The sequence below is a fragment of the Vicugna pacos genome, chromosome 3 (genome assembly GCF_048564905.1).
Source record: "Vicugna pacos chromosome 3, VicPac4, whole genome shotgun sequence".
NCBI classification, from domain to species: domain Eukaryota; kingdom Metazoa; phylum Chordata; class Mammalia; order Artiodactyla; family Camelidae; genus Vicugna; species Vicugna pacos.
The window spans coordinates 93,559,076-93,577,904 of NC_132989.1; the positions used below are offsets into that span (position 1 = coordinate 93,559,076).

The 18,829-nt window shown below is 32.3% G+C and overlaps 1 protein-coding gene across 2 annotated transcripts in view; it reads left to right on the forward strand.

Annotated features, from left to right (window-relative positions):
- RICTOR (RPTOR independent companion of MTOR complex 2) overlaps window positions 1–18,829 on the forward strand; it is a 102,216-nt gene that overhangs the window by 23,466 nt on the left and 59,921 nt on the right. For both annotated transcript variants that reach the window (XM_031676529.2, XM_031676532.2), the window contains exons 3-5: window positions 7,538–7,635; window positions 17,105–17,169; window positions 18,016–18,147. In XM_031676529.2, the coding sequence (XP_031532389.1) occupies window positions 7,538–7,635; window positions 17,105–17,169; window positions 18,016–18,147 (295 nt within the window). The remainder of the gene's footprint in view (window positions 1–7,537; window positions 7,636–17,104; window positions 17,170–18,015; window positions 18,148–18,829) is intronic.

Here is an 18,829-nt window from a genome sequence, read left to right on the forward strand (position 1 = left end):
ATTTTTTAGGAACACAGGTTTGAAAACCACTGGTCTTTGTTTGTGATGCAGGCCAAATAGCCAATTACTTTGTCTCATCATTTTAATGTATAACATGTAAGATGTTTTGTGTTGTTATTGTTTGTTTTTGATGCATATGCTTACTATAAATCAGAAAAAATTTCCCCTTAATCTACTCTTGCTCTAGGATTCCTTATTAGTAAGTAGTATCATACATCAGTTTATCCAGTCGAGAAACCTGAATTCATCCTTGATTTCTCCTTCGCCTTTCCTCCTGCTTGGATTGATTAAGTTTCTTGCATGGAAGATTTTTGTAATCTCTATTTAAATTGCCTTTCTTTACCCCTACAGTCTATTCTCCAAAATTGTCTTTCTAAAACACAGAGCTGATCATGCCATCCTCTTGTATAAATGTCTTAAAAGTTATCCATTGCCCAAAGATGTAAAAATTTCTTAATATACCTTATAAGGCTATTGGAAGACAGCTCCACTTTCCTTTATTCTCTATCATCTTGTTTTCTGGGAATATAGAATTTCTTGCTGTTCCTTGAGGTCCTTGAGAAAACACATATTTTTTTCATATTTTGGGGGATCGCTGGATCATATGGTAAGTCTGTTTTTAGTATTAATGCGATCTCCATACTGTTTTCCATAATGGCTGCACCAAACTACATTCCCGCCAACAGTGTGGAAGTTCCCTCTCCAGCAGCTATCATATGTGGACTTTTTAATGATGGCCATCCTGACTGGTGTGAGATAATACCTCATTGTACTTTTGGTTTGCATTTCTCTAAGAATTTACAATTCTAATTATTAATGTTATGTATTCATACAACTTTTAATAAAAGTTCTGTTCAGATGAATTATTAACTATTTCTAACTAACTTTATTTTTAATGGTTTATACCAGATCAATCCTGATCTGTATCTTACAGTTATATAATGACATGTTTGTAATAAAGCAATTAAAGACATGATTTTTGTTCCTAGAATTTTAAAATGATCCCATCAGCGAACTGATAGATGTCAGTTGTTCAGTTTATCCAGTCAAAGTTATAAAATGATAAACCTCAATAAGGACCTTTTTGCTTCCTATTAATATATATATCTTTTTCCATTGAAATCATTCCATGTGAGCGATCCTTTGGAATTATAACAAAAAAGACTTTTTTTTTAATAAATTGAGAGAGGAAAGTGTAAAATGAGGTAATTTGACAATCCAAAATTGAAGTGGAGGAAAAGAGATCTGAATCCTTGGGTCATTGGAAGACAATCTCACATTGTTACAGAAACTGCCTTACTTCTTCCTACAATCGTTATTGTAGGAGCAGGACACTGGAATAAGAACCCAGCTTCCAGTTTCTGGGAAAAGGAGATAGAGAATAGATCTAGTTGTTAGAAAATTTTACAAACTGTAGTTGAATTTTAACTATCTATACTTATGGTGATCATATCATTTCTAATTCAACCTGAGGTACTTTGGGGAGTGAAAGGAGATGGTATTAATAATTACACTGGCACAATAGGTGTAAACTAGAACCCAGGAAGATCAGTTACATGTTCTGTCATAACTGCTGTAATAGTGATATGAGGAATATATCATAGGAATGTAAAGAAGGGAGCTTGTAGGTTCGGGAAGACCATTACACATCTGAGCAAGACTTCTAAAGAATGGGAAGGATTTCCTCCAAATCGGGTAGAAAGGGCATGCCAGGCTGAAGAGACCTAGTGCCATCTTGCTGTCCATGTAGTCTTGCCTCTATATGAGTCATTCGCTCTCAAGAGCTGCTTCATGTCCATCGTTCTTCTATAACAGCCCTATAAAAATGTTTTTAGTAATAAGCCTAACATTTAAGAAGATTAGAACTAAATTGATTTACTTGTGGTAATAATTGATAAGTTTTCTTTGCCCATTTCTGCTGTAGTATTTATATTTAAAATATACCAATGATTAAAAAACATTATCTTCTTCTATAGTTACTTGAGAGGAAAAATAATTATTTCTGTATGTGAGGGAAGATAATACTTGTTCCACATTCCAGATTGTTACACCAGAACAAATGAGTGAAAATTACAAAGGGACAGATTTTGGCATCAGTATGAGAAAATACTCTACAACTCTATCAAAGATGGAATAGGCTCTCCCAGGAAATTCTGAATTCCTTAGCGTTAGCGGTAAAAAGAAGGCCCTTTTCCCAGGATTCTATCATTGGGATAGATCCTTTCCCTACTAAATTATATAATTTTTTGATATTAATAATTGTTAGAATTTCAGGAAATATTAGAGAGTTTGAAGCAGTGCTTCCTGCTTCCTCAACTTTTGTACCTATGGGTAAGGGTGAGAAGATGTACTCCCAGTGCCTTTGCTGGTGGAGGAGGCAGATTTGCTGCTGGCTTTTGCAAAGGTAATACCAACTATAGTTATTTCCATATACTTGTAATCATTTACATCTGCTCACAATAATCATAGATAATATTAAAGACATAATTATATACATAGCAGACATATGTATTCATGTTTAATTTTCATTAAATTCTCACGCACCCAGCTTTTCTAGCTTGTTGCTTATTAGCATTTGTTCATATATATTCACAAATAAATCACAGAAAATATTGTTCAACTCTGCTTTTACTCCTGAATCTTCTGACATTCTCAAGAAGGCAAATAAGATGATAAAAGTTTCTACTTTAAAACTGAGCAAATTTTAGATCATAAAGGTAATGTGCTAAAATAAGTAACAAAAATTCATTAATTAAGACCACTAATGTGTGAAACATTTGCTTGGGCTAATCACATAACTTTCACATGATCGATCTGTAAAATTTGTTTTTGCTAAACAAATAGTAACCAATTTTAATTATAGTTGCTACTATTTTTTGAGTGTCTGATATGGGGTAAGCATTCTGCTCAAGTAAGTTGCACCTCAATGCCTTGAAGGTGAGGTAGTTAGTATGTTCACTATAGATGTTGGAAAATGGATACCTATGAGATTCAGTGACTTAGCCAAGGCTACATGGTTTGCAGGTAAATAAGCTAGATTCAAATCCATTTCTTTTTTTTTTTTTGATTCCAAAATTGTTCTTTCTATTACTCCCAAATAAATGTATGCCAGTAGTTTTTGTTATTAACTTACTATGTGTACTTGAACCTAAATTTATTTAAAGATCTATTTTATGCTATGTATTTATTGACAGGTAAAGATATGAATATGATTTATTGCAGCACGTCACAAAGAAGTATACATTGATAACATTTTAAAATAAATACATGTTTACTTACACACACATATACATATGCATGTGTGTCCACATGCTCATACATGGAGAATTAAGCTGAAGGGAGAATGAATATATATGTATATGTACATATATACATATGTCTGTAGATTCATAGCTATTTTAGATGAGAAGGTTTATTGTAGCTTTCTCTTGGTGGTTTTCTCTGTGTGTGTGTGTGTCTGTCTGTATATCTATGTATACATGTATGTGTTTATATAATATTAAGTTACTAGATATTGACTATAGTTATTTCATTACTTCCAGAGAAAGTCATTGGGACCTTGCATAGGATTTATAAGTTACACAATAAGAGGAAAAGAGCAACTCTAGTTCTAGTAGTTCCTTTGTGTTTTGCTTCCTTGCATTTGAATAGTTGGCCATCATAGCTAGCTACCCACAGTTGTTTTTGTTTTTGTTTTTGTTTTCTTTCTTTCTTTTTTTCCCTTAATGCAGCTCTGGGTTTCCTAAACTTCAAGGCTTCAGAGACTATCCTAGAAGATTACATCATTTGTGCTTTATACTTCTCACATAGCACTATTGACCATAGACAGTTTTGGAGAAGCTAAATCAGAAAAACATTAAGTGAAGAGTAGGAAAAAATAGAGGTGAACCTCTCCTTAAATTTCTTTTGCCATCCTCCCCCCAGTAAAAAACCACATTGATCTCAGCTTGCTCATGTAGTATGAGTTTTGATTGTGTAGTAAAGAAACTGGCAAACTACGGCTCATAAGCCAGATCTGTTTTATTGAAACATAGTCCCATTTATTTGCTTAATGTATTTTCTATTGCTTTCTTGGTTATAGCAGAAGAGACTCTCCGGCCTTTACCCTGATATTTCAAGTTAGAGTTCCCCATAGGAACATTGTAGCACACAAGCATTACACAGTGTTTCTTGTCTAAAATGGCCCTGATACTATTTTTGAATTGGTCTGGGAAGTAACATAGTTTCTGGGAGGAAGCATGTTCTGTCTTTCAGGAAATATATTACAAAGAAACTTTAAAATTCATTCATATTTCAATTCCAGTTGGGGGTTCTTGGTAATTATATAAAAAGAGAAAGAGGTGAGGAGGAGAAGGAAGGAGAAGGGCTGATTCATTTTGATTTGGATTGACAGCAATAACCTTTGCACTTAACGGTTCATTTTATTCATCACTCCTTGGGCAGATATTTGACCCAATATTGACTTCTCACCACCCGTCAAATTTCATATTGTGTGCATTTGTTGTTGTTGATTACCAGTTTTCTTGCACTTGAATGTAAGGTCCACTAAAGAAGGATCTGTCTTGCTCATTGATGTATTCCCAGTATCTAAACCACTATGTGATCATAATAGGTGTTCACTTAATACTTCTTGAATGAACTGAGACATGAGATTTTATTTTTGTTTTAAAATTCCGGCTTTTCAAAAATATCTGCAGTTTGTACCTAGAAAATAGGCAATAATTAGAAGTCTTCAAGCCTTTGTGAAGAATATGTCTTCAGATTAATCATTGTATTAATATTATCACATCATTGCATTGCAATAACTGTGTCCTCACTTTAGTGAAACTTTTTGTTTGGTGCCTCACAACCTAATTATAAATTGATGTAAAATGATTAGGTTATATATTTCCATTAGGTGTATTTTGCACTGACTTTAAAGGTCCTTAACTCTGGCTTTGCAAACTACTCTAGGTTCTGAAGTACCTTAAAGGTTGTTATGAAATTTTATTAAGTTCTTAAATACAGTTTCCATTTTAAAATCACTGGCTTACTTACAATTTTTCTTCTTCAGTCTCTTCAAACAAATAACATTTATAACAAAAATATATTACTAAATACTAACAGTGATCTATTCATGTCCCTGTGACCTTTTAAATGAGCTCTGATCCCACCCAGTGATGAGCTGTTTTCATTCTACATTTAAGATAACCTCAAAGAATCACTGATTATAAAGACATACCCTAAACCGCTTAAAATTAGATTGAATTTTATTGGAGTTAAAAGAATAATCAAAACTTACGGGAAATGCTGTAAAATCAAATGAATGATCTCAGTATACAGGAATCTCAAAGTGATTGGAAATAGCTGGGATATGTAGTGTACTTGGTGGTTTGACAATAACCAATTTGTGGTTTTCATGGCTAACACTGAGTATAACAGAATGGAGGAAGATAAGCAGATGCAACAAGCTAACTAAGACAGTGAATGAATGCATCCAGTTTCATTTGCTGAGGAAAACACTAATTCAAAACAAATAGTTCCTTGGTCTTTTGTTAACAGATAAAAATCTCAAAGGAAGTCATAATGGCTCTTCAACTAAAATATCAGAAATGTGATACTATTTTTTTCTTCTTTAGATTGTGCTTTTGTTTAAAACAAATAGGATGCTGAATATATTAATAGAAAAATAGCTTGTAGCAACCTGAGGAAATCGACACTCTGTTCTAGGGGTTGGCAAACCACCAACCACACGGCCATTTCTGTCTTTGGCCTGTTTTTGTAAAGCAAGTGAGCTAAGAATGTTTTTTACATTTTAAAAGCTCCCCCCCCCCTTCCTTTCAGTATTTTAAAGGTGTTGCTCCACTGTCTTCTCATTTGCTTTGTTTTCTGGGAGAAATTTGTCATCCCTCTCTTTACTCTTCTGTATGTAACTTGTCTTTTTTTATCTGGTTGCTTTTAATATTTTTCTCTGCCAGTGGTTTTGAACAATTTAATTATGATGTGTCTTGGTTTGGTTTTCTTCCTGTTTCTTGTGCTTGGGGTTGGTTGAACTTTTTGGATTTATTGGCTTATTTTCATCAAATTTAGAAAGTTTTCATCTGTTATTTCTTCAGATAATTTTTCTGTCTCCTATTTTTTTCCCCCTTCTGAGGACTCCAATTATACATGCTGTAATTGTGTTTGGCTACTTGAAGTCCTGTAGTTCACTAGTGCTCTTTTCATTTATTTTTTTCCACCTTATGTTACATTTTGGATAGTTTCTATTGCTTTGTCTTCAAATCCACAATTCTTACTTTCTGTAAAAGCTTATTGTACTGTTATTCCCATTTAGTAGTTTTCATCTGAGATATTGTAGTTTTCATCTCCAGAAATTTGAGTGCTTTTTCACTTTTCATGTTTCTGTTTTTAAACATACAGACTACAGTTATAAAAATTGTTTCAATGTCCTTTAATGCGGTTTCTAATATCTGTGTCAGTTCTGGGTCATTTTCAGTTGATTAATTTTTCTGCTCACTATAGGTCATGTTTTCCTGCTTCTTTGCATGTCTGTTAATTGATTGGATGCTAATGACTGTAAATCTTACCTCATTAGATACTTCCTATTTTTCTGTTCTTATAATTCTTCTTGAGCTTTGGTCTGAGACACATTTTAGTTAACTTGGAAACAGTTTAATTCTTTTAAGTCTTGCTTTGAAGATTTGTTAGGTGGGATCAAAGAAATTTTATTAGTCTATATCTGATTGTTCCCCACTACTGAGCCAAGACTTTTCTAAATGCTTTAACCAGTGTCCCATGAACTATAAAGGTTTTCAATATGACTGTTAGGAACAAGCATGGTTCCCTGTCTTGTGTGAATGCAAGGTACTCTTCCCTTTAATTCTTTTGAGTGGTAATTTCCTCACACACATGCACCAATCATTGCTATACTGACTACCTAAGGGGTTGCTTTACAGATGTCCAGTGTTCTCTGGGCAGTGCTTTCTTCTCTAATACTTTTTGTTCTCCTTGGAGTCTTAGCTGTGTCTCTTCAACTCAATTTGCCTGGATTTCTCCTCTCAGCACCAAGGCCTTGAAACTCTCTAAAGACAGACAGCTGAGGCAGTCTTGTTTATTTCTCATTTCTAGGGATTATTGTTCTTTTCTTCTTAATATCCAGTGTTTTGAGAGCTATAGTTTTATGTATTTTGTTCAGTTTTTTGGTTAATTCAAATAGAACAGTATTTTTGGTGCCTGTTACTACATTGTGGCCAGAAGTGAAAGTTGTGCCTGGGGTTGGGGTTGAAATTTAAGATTTAGTGGTTGAATAATTCCAGATGTTGATACACAGTTAGACCATAGGTATGAGTGTAGTAGAGATGTGAAGGTCAATGAATGAGTCATACACATGGATTTATAAGTCTCCTAAGTAGATAGATTTGAGGAAATTATTTTGTATGAGAGAGTAAGATTTTAAACCAAGAGCCAAAGTTGTGAAGCTTTAATACTGCACATTTTATGTGTTTGGTTAGAAAAATACTCTTTTAAAATTATGTTAAATTATTGTCTTTTATTCTAGAGCCTTCTGATAACTTAAGGGAGATTCTCCAAAATGTGGCCAAATTGCAGGGAGTGTCAAATATGAGAAAGCTAGGCCATCTGAATAACTTTACTAAGGTAAGTAACTGGGATCTTTATATTAATCATCTTAAATTCTTCATATCTTATTGTACTTATTAGATGCTTCTTAACCACATTAACAAGAAATTTTTGAGTATTCACTCAGTATTAGTGCTTTCCTCTGCTGCTTCTCATGGATTTCGTCATATGTTTTTAAATTTAAAAGTGTATTTGAATAATGGAAGTGTTATATATATGTTGTAGAAAATTTGGTAAGTTCAGAAGAAAAGTAAAAGAAAAAACACTGACAAGTCCATAATTCAGTCTATTTTTCACATGATAAGTGTTTCTTTTGCCTTTTTATGTTCTTTTTTATGTGATTTTATATGATAAATGTGTTTTTACATAAGTATGTGTGTGTGTGTGTGTTGCATTTCATAGGTATAACTATTATTTCCAGAGAAATATAAATATGGATTTCTAAATATATATATTCTGATATATTAGAGCTTCCTCTCTCTTTCCCCGATACTCTGTTCCTATTACTTGGATCTCAGTTAGAGCCCAAGGTAAAAGCAGGGGCCATTGTCCCAAATAAATATCAACTTGATCTCTATTAGCAGCTGAGAATTCCTGCGTTTGATAGATGGATTGGTATGTTTTTGAGCCTGGTAATCCTGGACAGCCAACTCTTGGAAGCACTAAAATGTCTATATTTGAGGTGATGCTGTAAATAGAAACAGAGTGCCTCCTTTGGGAAAAATTTTTTTCTTTTTAGTTTACTAAATATAAATTGTTCTACATTTTAAATGTAGGAATAATTGTATGTTTTAACCCCTTACTACTCAAAGTGTGATCCACAGACCAGCAGCATTGGCGTCATCTTGGGGCTTATTTGAAATATACTATTTTTGGCTCCACCCTGACCTACTGAATCAGAATCTATATTTTAATAAAGATTCTCAGGTGAATTTGTGTGTACATTAAAGTTTGAGCAGCACTGTTTTAATCCTTCCAAAATGTTTAATCTTTACTATCTGGTAATTAGACTGTAATTGATTTTATTTCATGGAAATAACAGGGGATAAGAATATAGTCACTATGTAACAAAATGTTTTTGTGATATGGTGTTGTGTAATAAATACAAAATAGATTAGTGTTTTTCATAGTTATGGAAGCAAATACATATGCATTTATTTTTTCTTAGTGAAACTTTGAAATATTCTGGCACTTATTTTTATATAATTAGATGAGGAAATTATTTTGTATGAGGGTTGAGAAAGTGATTTTTTCTAAAACAACTTTCAAAAACATTGAATAAATGCTTGCGAAGGGGTTTTCAAAAATATTCCTATGTATGTTTTCATTTTTATGGTTGTAATAAAAATCTTCAGATACCTTTCTTCAGTATACTAGTCAGATAATGTCAAGTTTTTAAGACCCAGAATATTCCAGGGTTTCAAATTGCATCTCCTGGTTTCACTCCCTCTATTAAATTTCTCAGTTTTATATCATTGTTCTTCACTCAACTCTAATAATAATATGTCTTACCACTTGCCTGGATTTAACTGTTAAAAACAATTAATAGAGGTTTATGTCCTGTTTGAACTGATGGTTCTTGTCACAGTCAGATAGACACCTAGATGTATAGCTCCACATCTCTTGACAGCTGAAATCCTGAAAGTTGGGAATGAATGTAAGAATGGCTATGATTTCTTTTATTTCACTTTGGCACCAGAATGGGTCCTAAAGCAATAATCTTAAAAATCTAGAGCAGTGCTGTCCAGTAGAATATAATGTGAGCCACACAACGTAATTTTAAATTTTCTAGTAGCCACACTAAAAAAGTAAAAGGCATCATGTGAGACTGTTTTTAGTAATGTATTTTTGTTAATCCAGTATATCCAAATCATTATCATTTTATGTAATTAGTATAAAATATTTAATGGGATATTTAATATTTTTTATACTAAATCTTTGAAATCAAGTGTATATATTATGGTTATTATACATCTCAATTCAGATTAGCCATATTTCCAGTGCTCATAGCCACCTGTGACTAGTAACTACCAACCGTAATGGACAGGGCACATATAGGACTTTTTGGAATAGGAGTGATTCAAACATCTATTTCTGGGAATCTTTTGGACACCTTTCTTTTTCCCTTCTCTATTCTCCGTTTATTTCTATCTAGATCCCATCTCTCTTGGATTAGGGCCAGTTGCCCACTCTCCCTTTCCCCTCCTCTATTTGTTTCTTCTTGAACTTTTCCCATAGTGTTTCACTAAGTTGTTCCCTTGATTTGTGCTCTCCCAGTCTCTTCTCCCCTTTCTCCTTCCCTCTAACTCTCTCCTTCTCCCCTTTTACCTCCTTTTCCTCTTCATCTCCTCTCTCTTCAGCCTTCCCTACCTCCTTCCCTCATTCCTCCTTCCTCCCCTGTTCCCTGGCTCCTTCCCTCTGGCCATTGTACCACTGGGAGTATAGAATGATGCGCCTCTGTAATGAAGGCCCTAGGCTTTTGAGCTTTTTGTATTCTTGTTTGGTTTTTGTTTTGCCATATCCTTTGTTTACAGTTTTCACATTTCTCTCTGGCCCTGGTGCCAGCTTTTAGCAGATCTTTTATTTGCTGTCTTAAATTATTTATGGATTTAAAAATCACATAACCAAACTTACTAGAATTTTTCTACAATGTGAGGAACTAAACCTTGGGTCAGGATGTGAGAGGCTGTTCCATTAATAAAGTCCATGAACATGGGACTTGATAAAATCTGATGTGGCTGCCTGGTGATGTAGTAGGAAGAGCATGAGCTTAAGATCAAATAAATGGGGTTTTACAGCCCAGGTCTGACCCTAACCAGCGAGGCAGTCTGAGCAGATTCTTTATTCAGAGATAATTTTGCTGTTATTAGAGGCAAAGTCCCTGTATAGTACCTAGCACATAATGTGTACTCCATAACATAATGCTTTGCAACCTAGGATCTGTTTTTTGTTTCCTTTGTTTGTGTGTATGTGTGTGTGTTTATTTTTTGTTTTTTTGTTTTGCCACTTTTCAGGTTTTTTGGTTGACTCTGAAAAGTTGAGTCTGCTTAATAACTTGAATTATAGGTTAGTAAGCTGTTACTGTACAGGGTTTTTCAATCTCAGCAATATTGACATATTGGGCAAGATAATTATTTGTTTTGGGAGGCTGTCTTGTTCATTGTAGGGTGTTTAGCAGCATCCCTGGCCTCTGCCCACCAGAAGCCACTAGCGTACCTCCATCAATTGTCACAAGTAAAAATGTCTCCAAGCATTGCCAAATATTTCCTGGGAGACAGAATCATTCCTGGTTAAGAGCCACTGCTGTTAAGTAAAGATCTGTAAGTTTTATTATAAAATTTCTCCAGGTACCTGGCACAAAGTAAATGCTTACTGAATTTAATCAAAATATAATGTGTCTGAATTTATTGGCAAGCTAGGTTAATAAATATTTATAGACCTGGTGTTCTTTTAAAATCTGTAAGGTCATTAAGTTACAGAGTAAAATTTAGAAAATCTTAGAAATCTCTAAGAATCACTCTATAGAAAAGAAAATTAGAGGGTGGGAAGGGATAAATTAGGAGTTCAAGGTTTACAGATAATAATATATATAAAATAGATAAATAGCAAGTTCATACTGTATAGCACAGGTAACTCTATTCAATATCTTGTAGTAACTCATGGTGAAAGAGAATATGGAAACATGTATGTTTGTGTATGACTGAAGCATTATGCTGTACACCAGAAACTGACACAACATTGTAAACTGACTAGACGTCAATAAAAATACATTTAACAAAAGAAAAAAGAAAGAAAATAAGAAAAGATTATGATTCCAGGAGGCCAGTTAGGTAGGTAGGAGTTAGTTGGTCACCCTACACTGTGCTCCTGTAACAGGTTATAAATATGTCTACCAAATTTTATCTGTTCTTTTGTTATCATAATTATTATTTGTTGTGGGTTACTGTCTTATTAAGCTGAGAATCTGAAATACAAGAAACATGTAGTATTTTTTTTTCCACTCTTAATATCCCTCTCTACTCCAAAGCCTGGCACATAAGTATTTAATTAAAGGTATTGTATTACATTGGGGTGATTTTGCAGTTTAAATATGAGTTTTTGTTGTACTAGTGTTTGTTTTGTTTTTAAGTATAGCCTAACTGTTAGGATTAAGTTAATTTAGTAGACATTAGGACTAAAATGTTGTAAAGGATAGACTTCATCTCCAGAATTAAACCTCCTTTTAAGGGATGAAGAGAGGGTGCCAGTGATGTGATCCTGTAACCATGTGAATGTCACACACCCATGCTTGCCTTCTGACATCATTTCTAGATAAAGTAATGAGTTTAACAGACTGCTGATGAACATAATCTTAGTATTCTAATTTTAAAACTGACAACGTGCTCATAATCTAAAAACCTGCTTTTAAAGATGAAAATGTTTCAGTTCTTTCACATTCTAAAAGTTCTCTTTTTCTGTATTTAATCTTATATATGAAAAGCTTCAGAGGAATCTTTGTTTTGTTATGTTTTTAAAAAAACTTCAAACTCATATAAGCTAAATATAGAAATTAAAGTAGTACTTTATTAAATATGTATTTATATTTCTATATAAATATAAATTAAATATAAAAAATTAAAAACAGTATATCATAAAAAATGAAAGTCCTTTTTCACATATCCTTCCCATCCACCTCCCCACTCTAAAAAAATACCATTCCCAAAAGGTAACCACTAGAAGTTTATCCTTCTCTGGTATAGTTTTAAGTGTGTGTGTATGTCAGTGAGTTGTGAGAAGGAAATAAGCTAGACAAAAAGAAGTGTTTAATATAATACTCAGTTTATTTACCATTTATTATTATATATGTATACACAAAGGTTTTTTAATGAGATCATTAAATTTATTGATTTGTAGTTTGCTTTTCCACTTCTGTGTATCAGAGTCCTTTTCTTTTCTATAAATGTAGATCTGCTTTTTTATAGCTGCATATGTGCTGCATACCATCCATATGTATATCATGTATAATGATCCAAATATACATACAGACATACATATATGCATAATACATATATCATAATTTATTTAATCATTCCACCATTGAAAAAACACAAGTTTTTCTTACATTTTACTGTTTTAAATAATGCATTAGTAACACTCTTCTGTAGTTTTTGTGCAGAATAGAATTTTAGGAGTGATTATTAGCCAAGAGCATTTATACTTTTTATTTTAAAGCCTACTTATAAATTGCCTTCTGAAAGACTATTCTGTGGAATTTTAACTTGTGATAAGATTTTTTTAAAGTTTAGGTTATTCTATCTGTTGCTTAATGAAGAGAACTGTTCATTTAGCCTTTAGGGTGATAGAAGTAAAATGGGAATAGCATTTAACTGCCTGATTTTAACTGATCATTATATATTTTTTTAAGTTATTACATTTAATAAGTATCTCAGACATTTTTATTACCTAGAGATGTGTTAGACTTCTATTTTAACTTTGTCAGAGTAGAATATTGTTGATAGCCCCTTTTGAATATTTTAGTATTTATGAGAAAGTTCTATGGATTAATTATAACAAATACATTGATTGACTCATGTTGGACATGGATTTTAATAAGCAAAACATCATACCAGTGACATGGTATCAAAACCTTTACCCCATTTAAAAGTAAGGCATTATGTAGTAGTGTTTGTTTTGTTCATATTAAAAATTTAAATTTAATAGTTATGCTCATAAAATAATTGTGAACTTTTGATGATACTGAATGCTTAAGTTGGTTTATAAGTAACAAATTCAACAAACCTAATGCAACTGAGCTGAGGTAAAACCAAGTTATTTGCTCTCATGATGAGGAAGACCATATGTCAGGTCTTAATTTGAGACAGAGCAATCCAGGGGTTGAGGAAAAAATGTTAATTGCATCCTGTCCCTCCATTTCTCAGCTCTTTTCTTTTAGGTTATCTCTATTCTCAAACACTTTCCATATGACTAAGATACATCATCTTTATAGCTTTCAGTTGTGAAAGAAAAGGGTTGCTCTTTCTTACAACTTCTTTGTGAACTCTGACCTGTTTGTTCAACATTAAGCTATAGGTATTGTGATTGGTAGTCATAAAAACATGAAGGATAGGGAGCCATAGAACCCCAATGAAATGTGTGGTATCTAATAACTTAGCATTTTAAGTGACTGTTAGGATGCTGATTCTTACATTTTGAAAGATCTTTAATGATTTCTAAATGTTAACAGTAATTTATTCTTAAAATTAACAAACCTATTTGATAGGGCAGGCATTATTACAGTTTAATAAGTTATACAGGAGATAGGAAGTTACCAGTAATGCCTAAGGTAGAATTGAAGATATTGGTGCCTAATGGCTGAAGGTTAATTAGTAATTCAGTCAATAGTTGAGGCGGAATGAGATTCCCATTGTTTAAATTTACCAATTCAGTGTTCTTGCTATTTCTTCTTGCCTCTTTCCTAGAGTTAGGAGTTTAAAGGGTTTGATTTGTAGGGTTTGTTTATTTAAATCAGGAGATGATTAATAAGGTAGTGAGTCAGTCACTACAAGGATTTTATATTAAAATAATTAATTCTTATTCCTAATATTTTGAAACTTAAATATGAACTCCTGGTATGAAAATTGGAAGTGTGATATTTCTTTGATAATTGAAAATTCAGGATCTTATCAGTGTATTCTTTAATTTCTTATTCCTGATATATAGAAAATTTTCTATAGGTTTAGTCTCTGCTTGGGATAATTCTAATTCAAAAGGGATATTTTCATTTAAGACTGATTAAAGAGGCCTTCTTCTGTAATTCTGGAAACAACATGAAAGCAGTTTAATCACAATTGAAAGCATAACCCTAATGTCTATTACTATTCCTGCAAAATAGCAACTGATTATGACAAATATGCTGTTTCATTGTAAATTATTTTTTAGTTGTTAGTTGTGATTTTCCAGTTCCCAACTGAATGTACATTTTTCTCAGAAATATTTCTTGCAATTAAAATACATTTATATTAGGTAGTAGAAAATGAAACAATAGTAGAAAATGAAACAACTTTCTCAATACTTCACAAATTGTGTGCTTTTTAGGTTTCGTAATAATAACTGAATTTTTTTTTTTTTACCTATTCATCAAAACTGCTAATTCTAGAAAATGTTAAATGGTGAAGTCATATGTTTTGTGGTCTGAGAAGGTGGGTAATTTGGAAATTATGTTTCTCTGAGTCTGTATTTTTCTGCAAGGATATATGACAAGTGTAACAAAGAAAATACAGAAAGAGAGAACCAAGTACATACTTAGGGTAGAAGCGAACTCTTGATAGGATAGGATTTTGTATACTTTATTTCTGGGTTTCAAAGCATTTCATTTTATTAACATCCATTACTGCTGTAGCAGAAGAATGGAAGCACTGCCTTAGAAATTGAGTTGATATGTATAAATCATTGTTTTAAGAAAGTAACACTTTTTCTATTTTAAAAGCATAATATTTTATATATTGATAATAAATTCTAAGCTTCATTTTTCTATTAATTATGAATTAGAATATGTCCAAGGTCTAAGTAAACACCATGATAAGGAGTTCTTTTCCTTTTCTTTTTTATTGATACATAGAGCCATACAGTGACAATGCTAGTAATCTGAAATATCTCAGGAATCTCAAATGAGTACTAAATTATTTTTAGTAGTGATGAGTATCTTTTTGTGTGTGTTTTAATCCTTTGAAATGGGCAGTATTTGTATGTGTGTTTTCAGTTAGCTGTTCTGGGAAAAAAAAGAACAGTTAAATTCACTTACCCATTTTATGTGTTTATAACCAAAGAGTGTGTGTGGTTCTCTAGACTCTTGATTCATACCACTTTTGAGTCTAGAGAAATGAAATAAGATGGTAATGGTCAGTTATTCTTTTTTTTTTTTTTTAAATCCAAAGTCCTTCCCTGCCATGTAAATAATTTTAACACAAAAGTGTAGTAACATTTCACTGGGCTCTGGACTCAGACTGGTTTGGTTTGACTTCTGGCTTTACCGCTTATTAGCTTTGTGGCCTTTGGAAGTTGTATTACGGTTTCTAGCCTCGGTTGTCTTCATTTACCAAAATATTACTTACTTTCTAGGGTTGACAAGATTAATAGTCAATAAATGCTACTTCTGTTACTATTCATGCATACTGTATATGTAATGACTCTTCCCAGATTATTTAAGTAGCCATTCATTGTAAACAGTTATAAAATACAGAAAGCAAAATAAATCACCTATGATTGCACTTTCATTTTTTGATGCTAAAATGCTGATGCGTAGACTTAGTAAATCAACTACATTCAATAAAAATAAAGAAATGTAATTGTTGATTAGAGATTTTTGAAAAGTACTTAAAATGTGTATCTTTTTTAGAAATGTACATTTTTTAGAATATTCTCCCTAATTTACCAGTACTTTTGCAGGTTTTCCCTTGTGTTTTAGTATTATATAATATTAACAGCTGCATTAGTTTCTTCCTTTATGAGCATTTTGTTTCCAGTTCCTTGTTATTGTAGGTAATGTTATAAGGATCTTGTGCTTGAACCAACTTTACATTTTAAATTATTAATACAAATCACCAAAAGAAGACCCTGATTTTGGTGCATTTTTCCCAACTTATTTTAGAATATGTGTTTAGTTTATAGTTCTATCAGCAGTGTATTTTCTTATCTAGTATAATCATGTTAAAAAACAGTTTCTTGCCAATTTGATAATAAGTTTTATTTAAATGGCATTTTTCAATGTGTATAAATCTATATAAATCCAGCAAAATATCCTCTAAAAACATATGTGGGAAAAAAATCATTTCCAGACAAACAAAAACCAAAGGAATCTATTTCCAGCAACCTTGGCTATAAATTAAACAAATGAGGACACCTATAAAACAAACAAATCAACAACAACAAACTGAGAATTCTGTAGGCAGAAGGGAGAATATCATACATTTACCACTGGAGTGAAGAGTAATGGAAATGGTGAATTTGTGAGTAAATATAAATTGATATTGACTAAATATTAACTAAAATAAAAATAATGCCTTACAGAGCTCGAAAGATAGGTAGGAAAGTACAACAAAGTGAAAGGTAGGAGGAGTTAAGGTGTTGAAATGAAATTAAAGTGTTGAAAGAGTCGCATTGTTGAGGACATGGTATAATAATTTCTATCAGAATAATAAGTCAGCAGTGCTTGTTGTAATCTCTGTGGTAACCACTAAAAGAATAGGTTTTAAAACAGTTAAAGTGTTGTGTGGAGGAAAATAAATAAAAAAAAAGAATTAATTCAAACAAAGGCAATAAACCTAAAACTGTCAGAGCAAATAAAAAAACTAAAGATGGTAGAAATAAATCTGCATATTTGGACAATAGAATCAGATAGTTTTCAAAAATTTATTAAAGATACCTTATTTTCCAGTCTAAAAATGTAATGTATATAAATAGACAAAAATGTATAACACATGTATGCATGCTTATTTTCTTTTTCTGACAGCTTCTTTGTGATATTGGCCACAGTGAAGAAAAACTGGGTTTTAACTATGAGGATATAATAATTTGGTAAGTATAGTTTAGTTCCTTCCCTTATCTCCTGGATTTCAGTAATTTCAATTTTAGTAATTTTAAACTAAAAATAGGACAGCGTAACACCTCATATTTGATTTTATAAAAACAGTTTGAACATTAGAAAAATTCGGATCCCCAATATTTTTAACTATTATCTTGTTCTTACTGATATTTTGTAATTATCAAATATAAAGAACCAAAACTAAAGTTGAAAAGTACCTGGACTTTGTAATTTAAAGTTCTAAGTTAAATCACAGAATTAAAGTTCTCATAATATTTCCAGGGACAAGAAGAACCTGTATAGTTATCTCTGGATCTCACCTAGGACAAGGTGTGCTTATGGCAGACTTTATTTTCTCAAGCCCATCAATAGAGGCATAATGTTACGGTTTCACAGCTCTTTTTTGGTGTGCTTAGGAATTAAAATAGAAGTAAACAGTCTCTGTCTACTGTCATTATAAAGTATTTTTATTTATTGGTTTAATTAAGTAATTCTTTGAGAGGAGTGAAACAAGTATATGTAGACAGAGGAGGAATAGATTATAGAGGCATATGTGGTACAGCTTGAAAAAGACATTTAATTTCCCATTGTTTATATAAAATCAACTACAGAAGGTAGATCAAAATTCAGTAACATTTTCTTGATTGGTAAGACTGTACCAAGGAGGTACAGATTAAAAAATACTGACATTAGTGAAGTTCTGTGGCTTACAGTGAATGATTTTTATATATGTAAAATGACAAGTAGCTTAGCTTATTTCAACTGAGGAAAGATTTGGTACCATAATTTTATGTGTATTTGAAACTCATGCAGCCAGACTTTTTTTTGTTTTCATACAGTTTGCGGTTAGCTTTATTGAATGAAGCAAAAGAAGTGCGAGCAGCGGGGCTACGAGCTCTTCGATATCTCATCCAAGACTCCAGTATTCTGCAGAAGGTGCTAAAATTGAAAGTGGACTATTTAATAGCTAGGTAATTTTCCTAGAGCTCTCTGTTTTTAAATGTTTTTTAAATTGTTTATTAAGTTTTAGCATACCTACCATAAAGTATACAGATTTTTACAGATAGATACAACCAAATACTCGATTATCCCAAGGAAGCTACAGAACATTTTCAGCTTCCCGATAAAGTTCCCTTGTCTCCAACCAGTAGTAAACATTACACTGACTTTTCTGATTGTATACTACATTTTCCTGTTCTTGAGTATCATATATTGGAAGTGTACATCGTTACTCTTTGCTTTCCTCAGTTATCTGTGAGATTTATCCATGTTGATTTTTAAAAAAAATTTCTGTGTAGTATTTCATGTTATGAGTAGAGCACAATTTACTTAATCCATTCTATTGATGATTTTTTTTCTGGGTTGTTTTTAGTGTTTGCCTGTTTTAAGTGAAGCTGCCCTGAACATTCTTGTACAAGTTTTTGGACATATGCACTCATTTTTCCTAGATATATATGTAGGAGTGGAATTACTGGGTGATAAAGTTTATGTGTAATTAACTCAAGTAGTTACTGCCAGTTTTCCAGAGTGCTGATTTACACTCCCACCAGCAGTGTTTGAGAATTCCAGTCTCTCCACATCCTCATCGGCATTTGCTGTTTACAGTTTTTAATTATACCCTTTTCTAGCTGTAGTTTTCATTGTGAGTTTCAT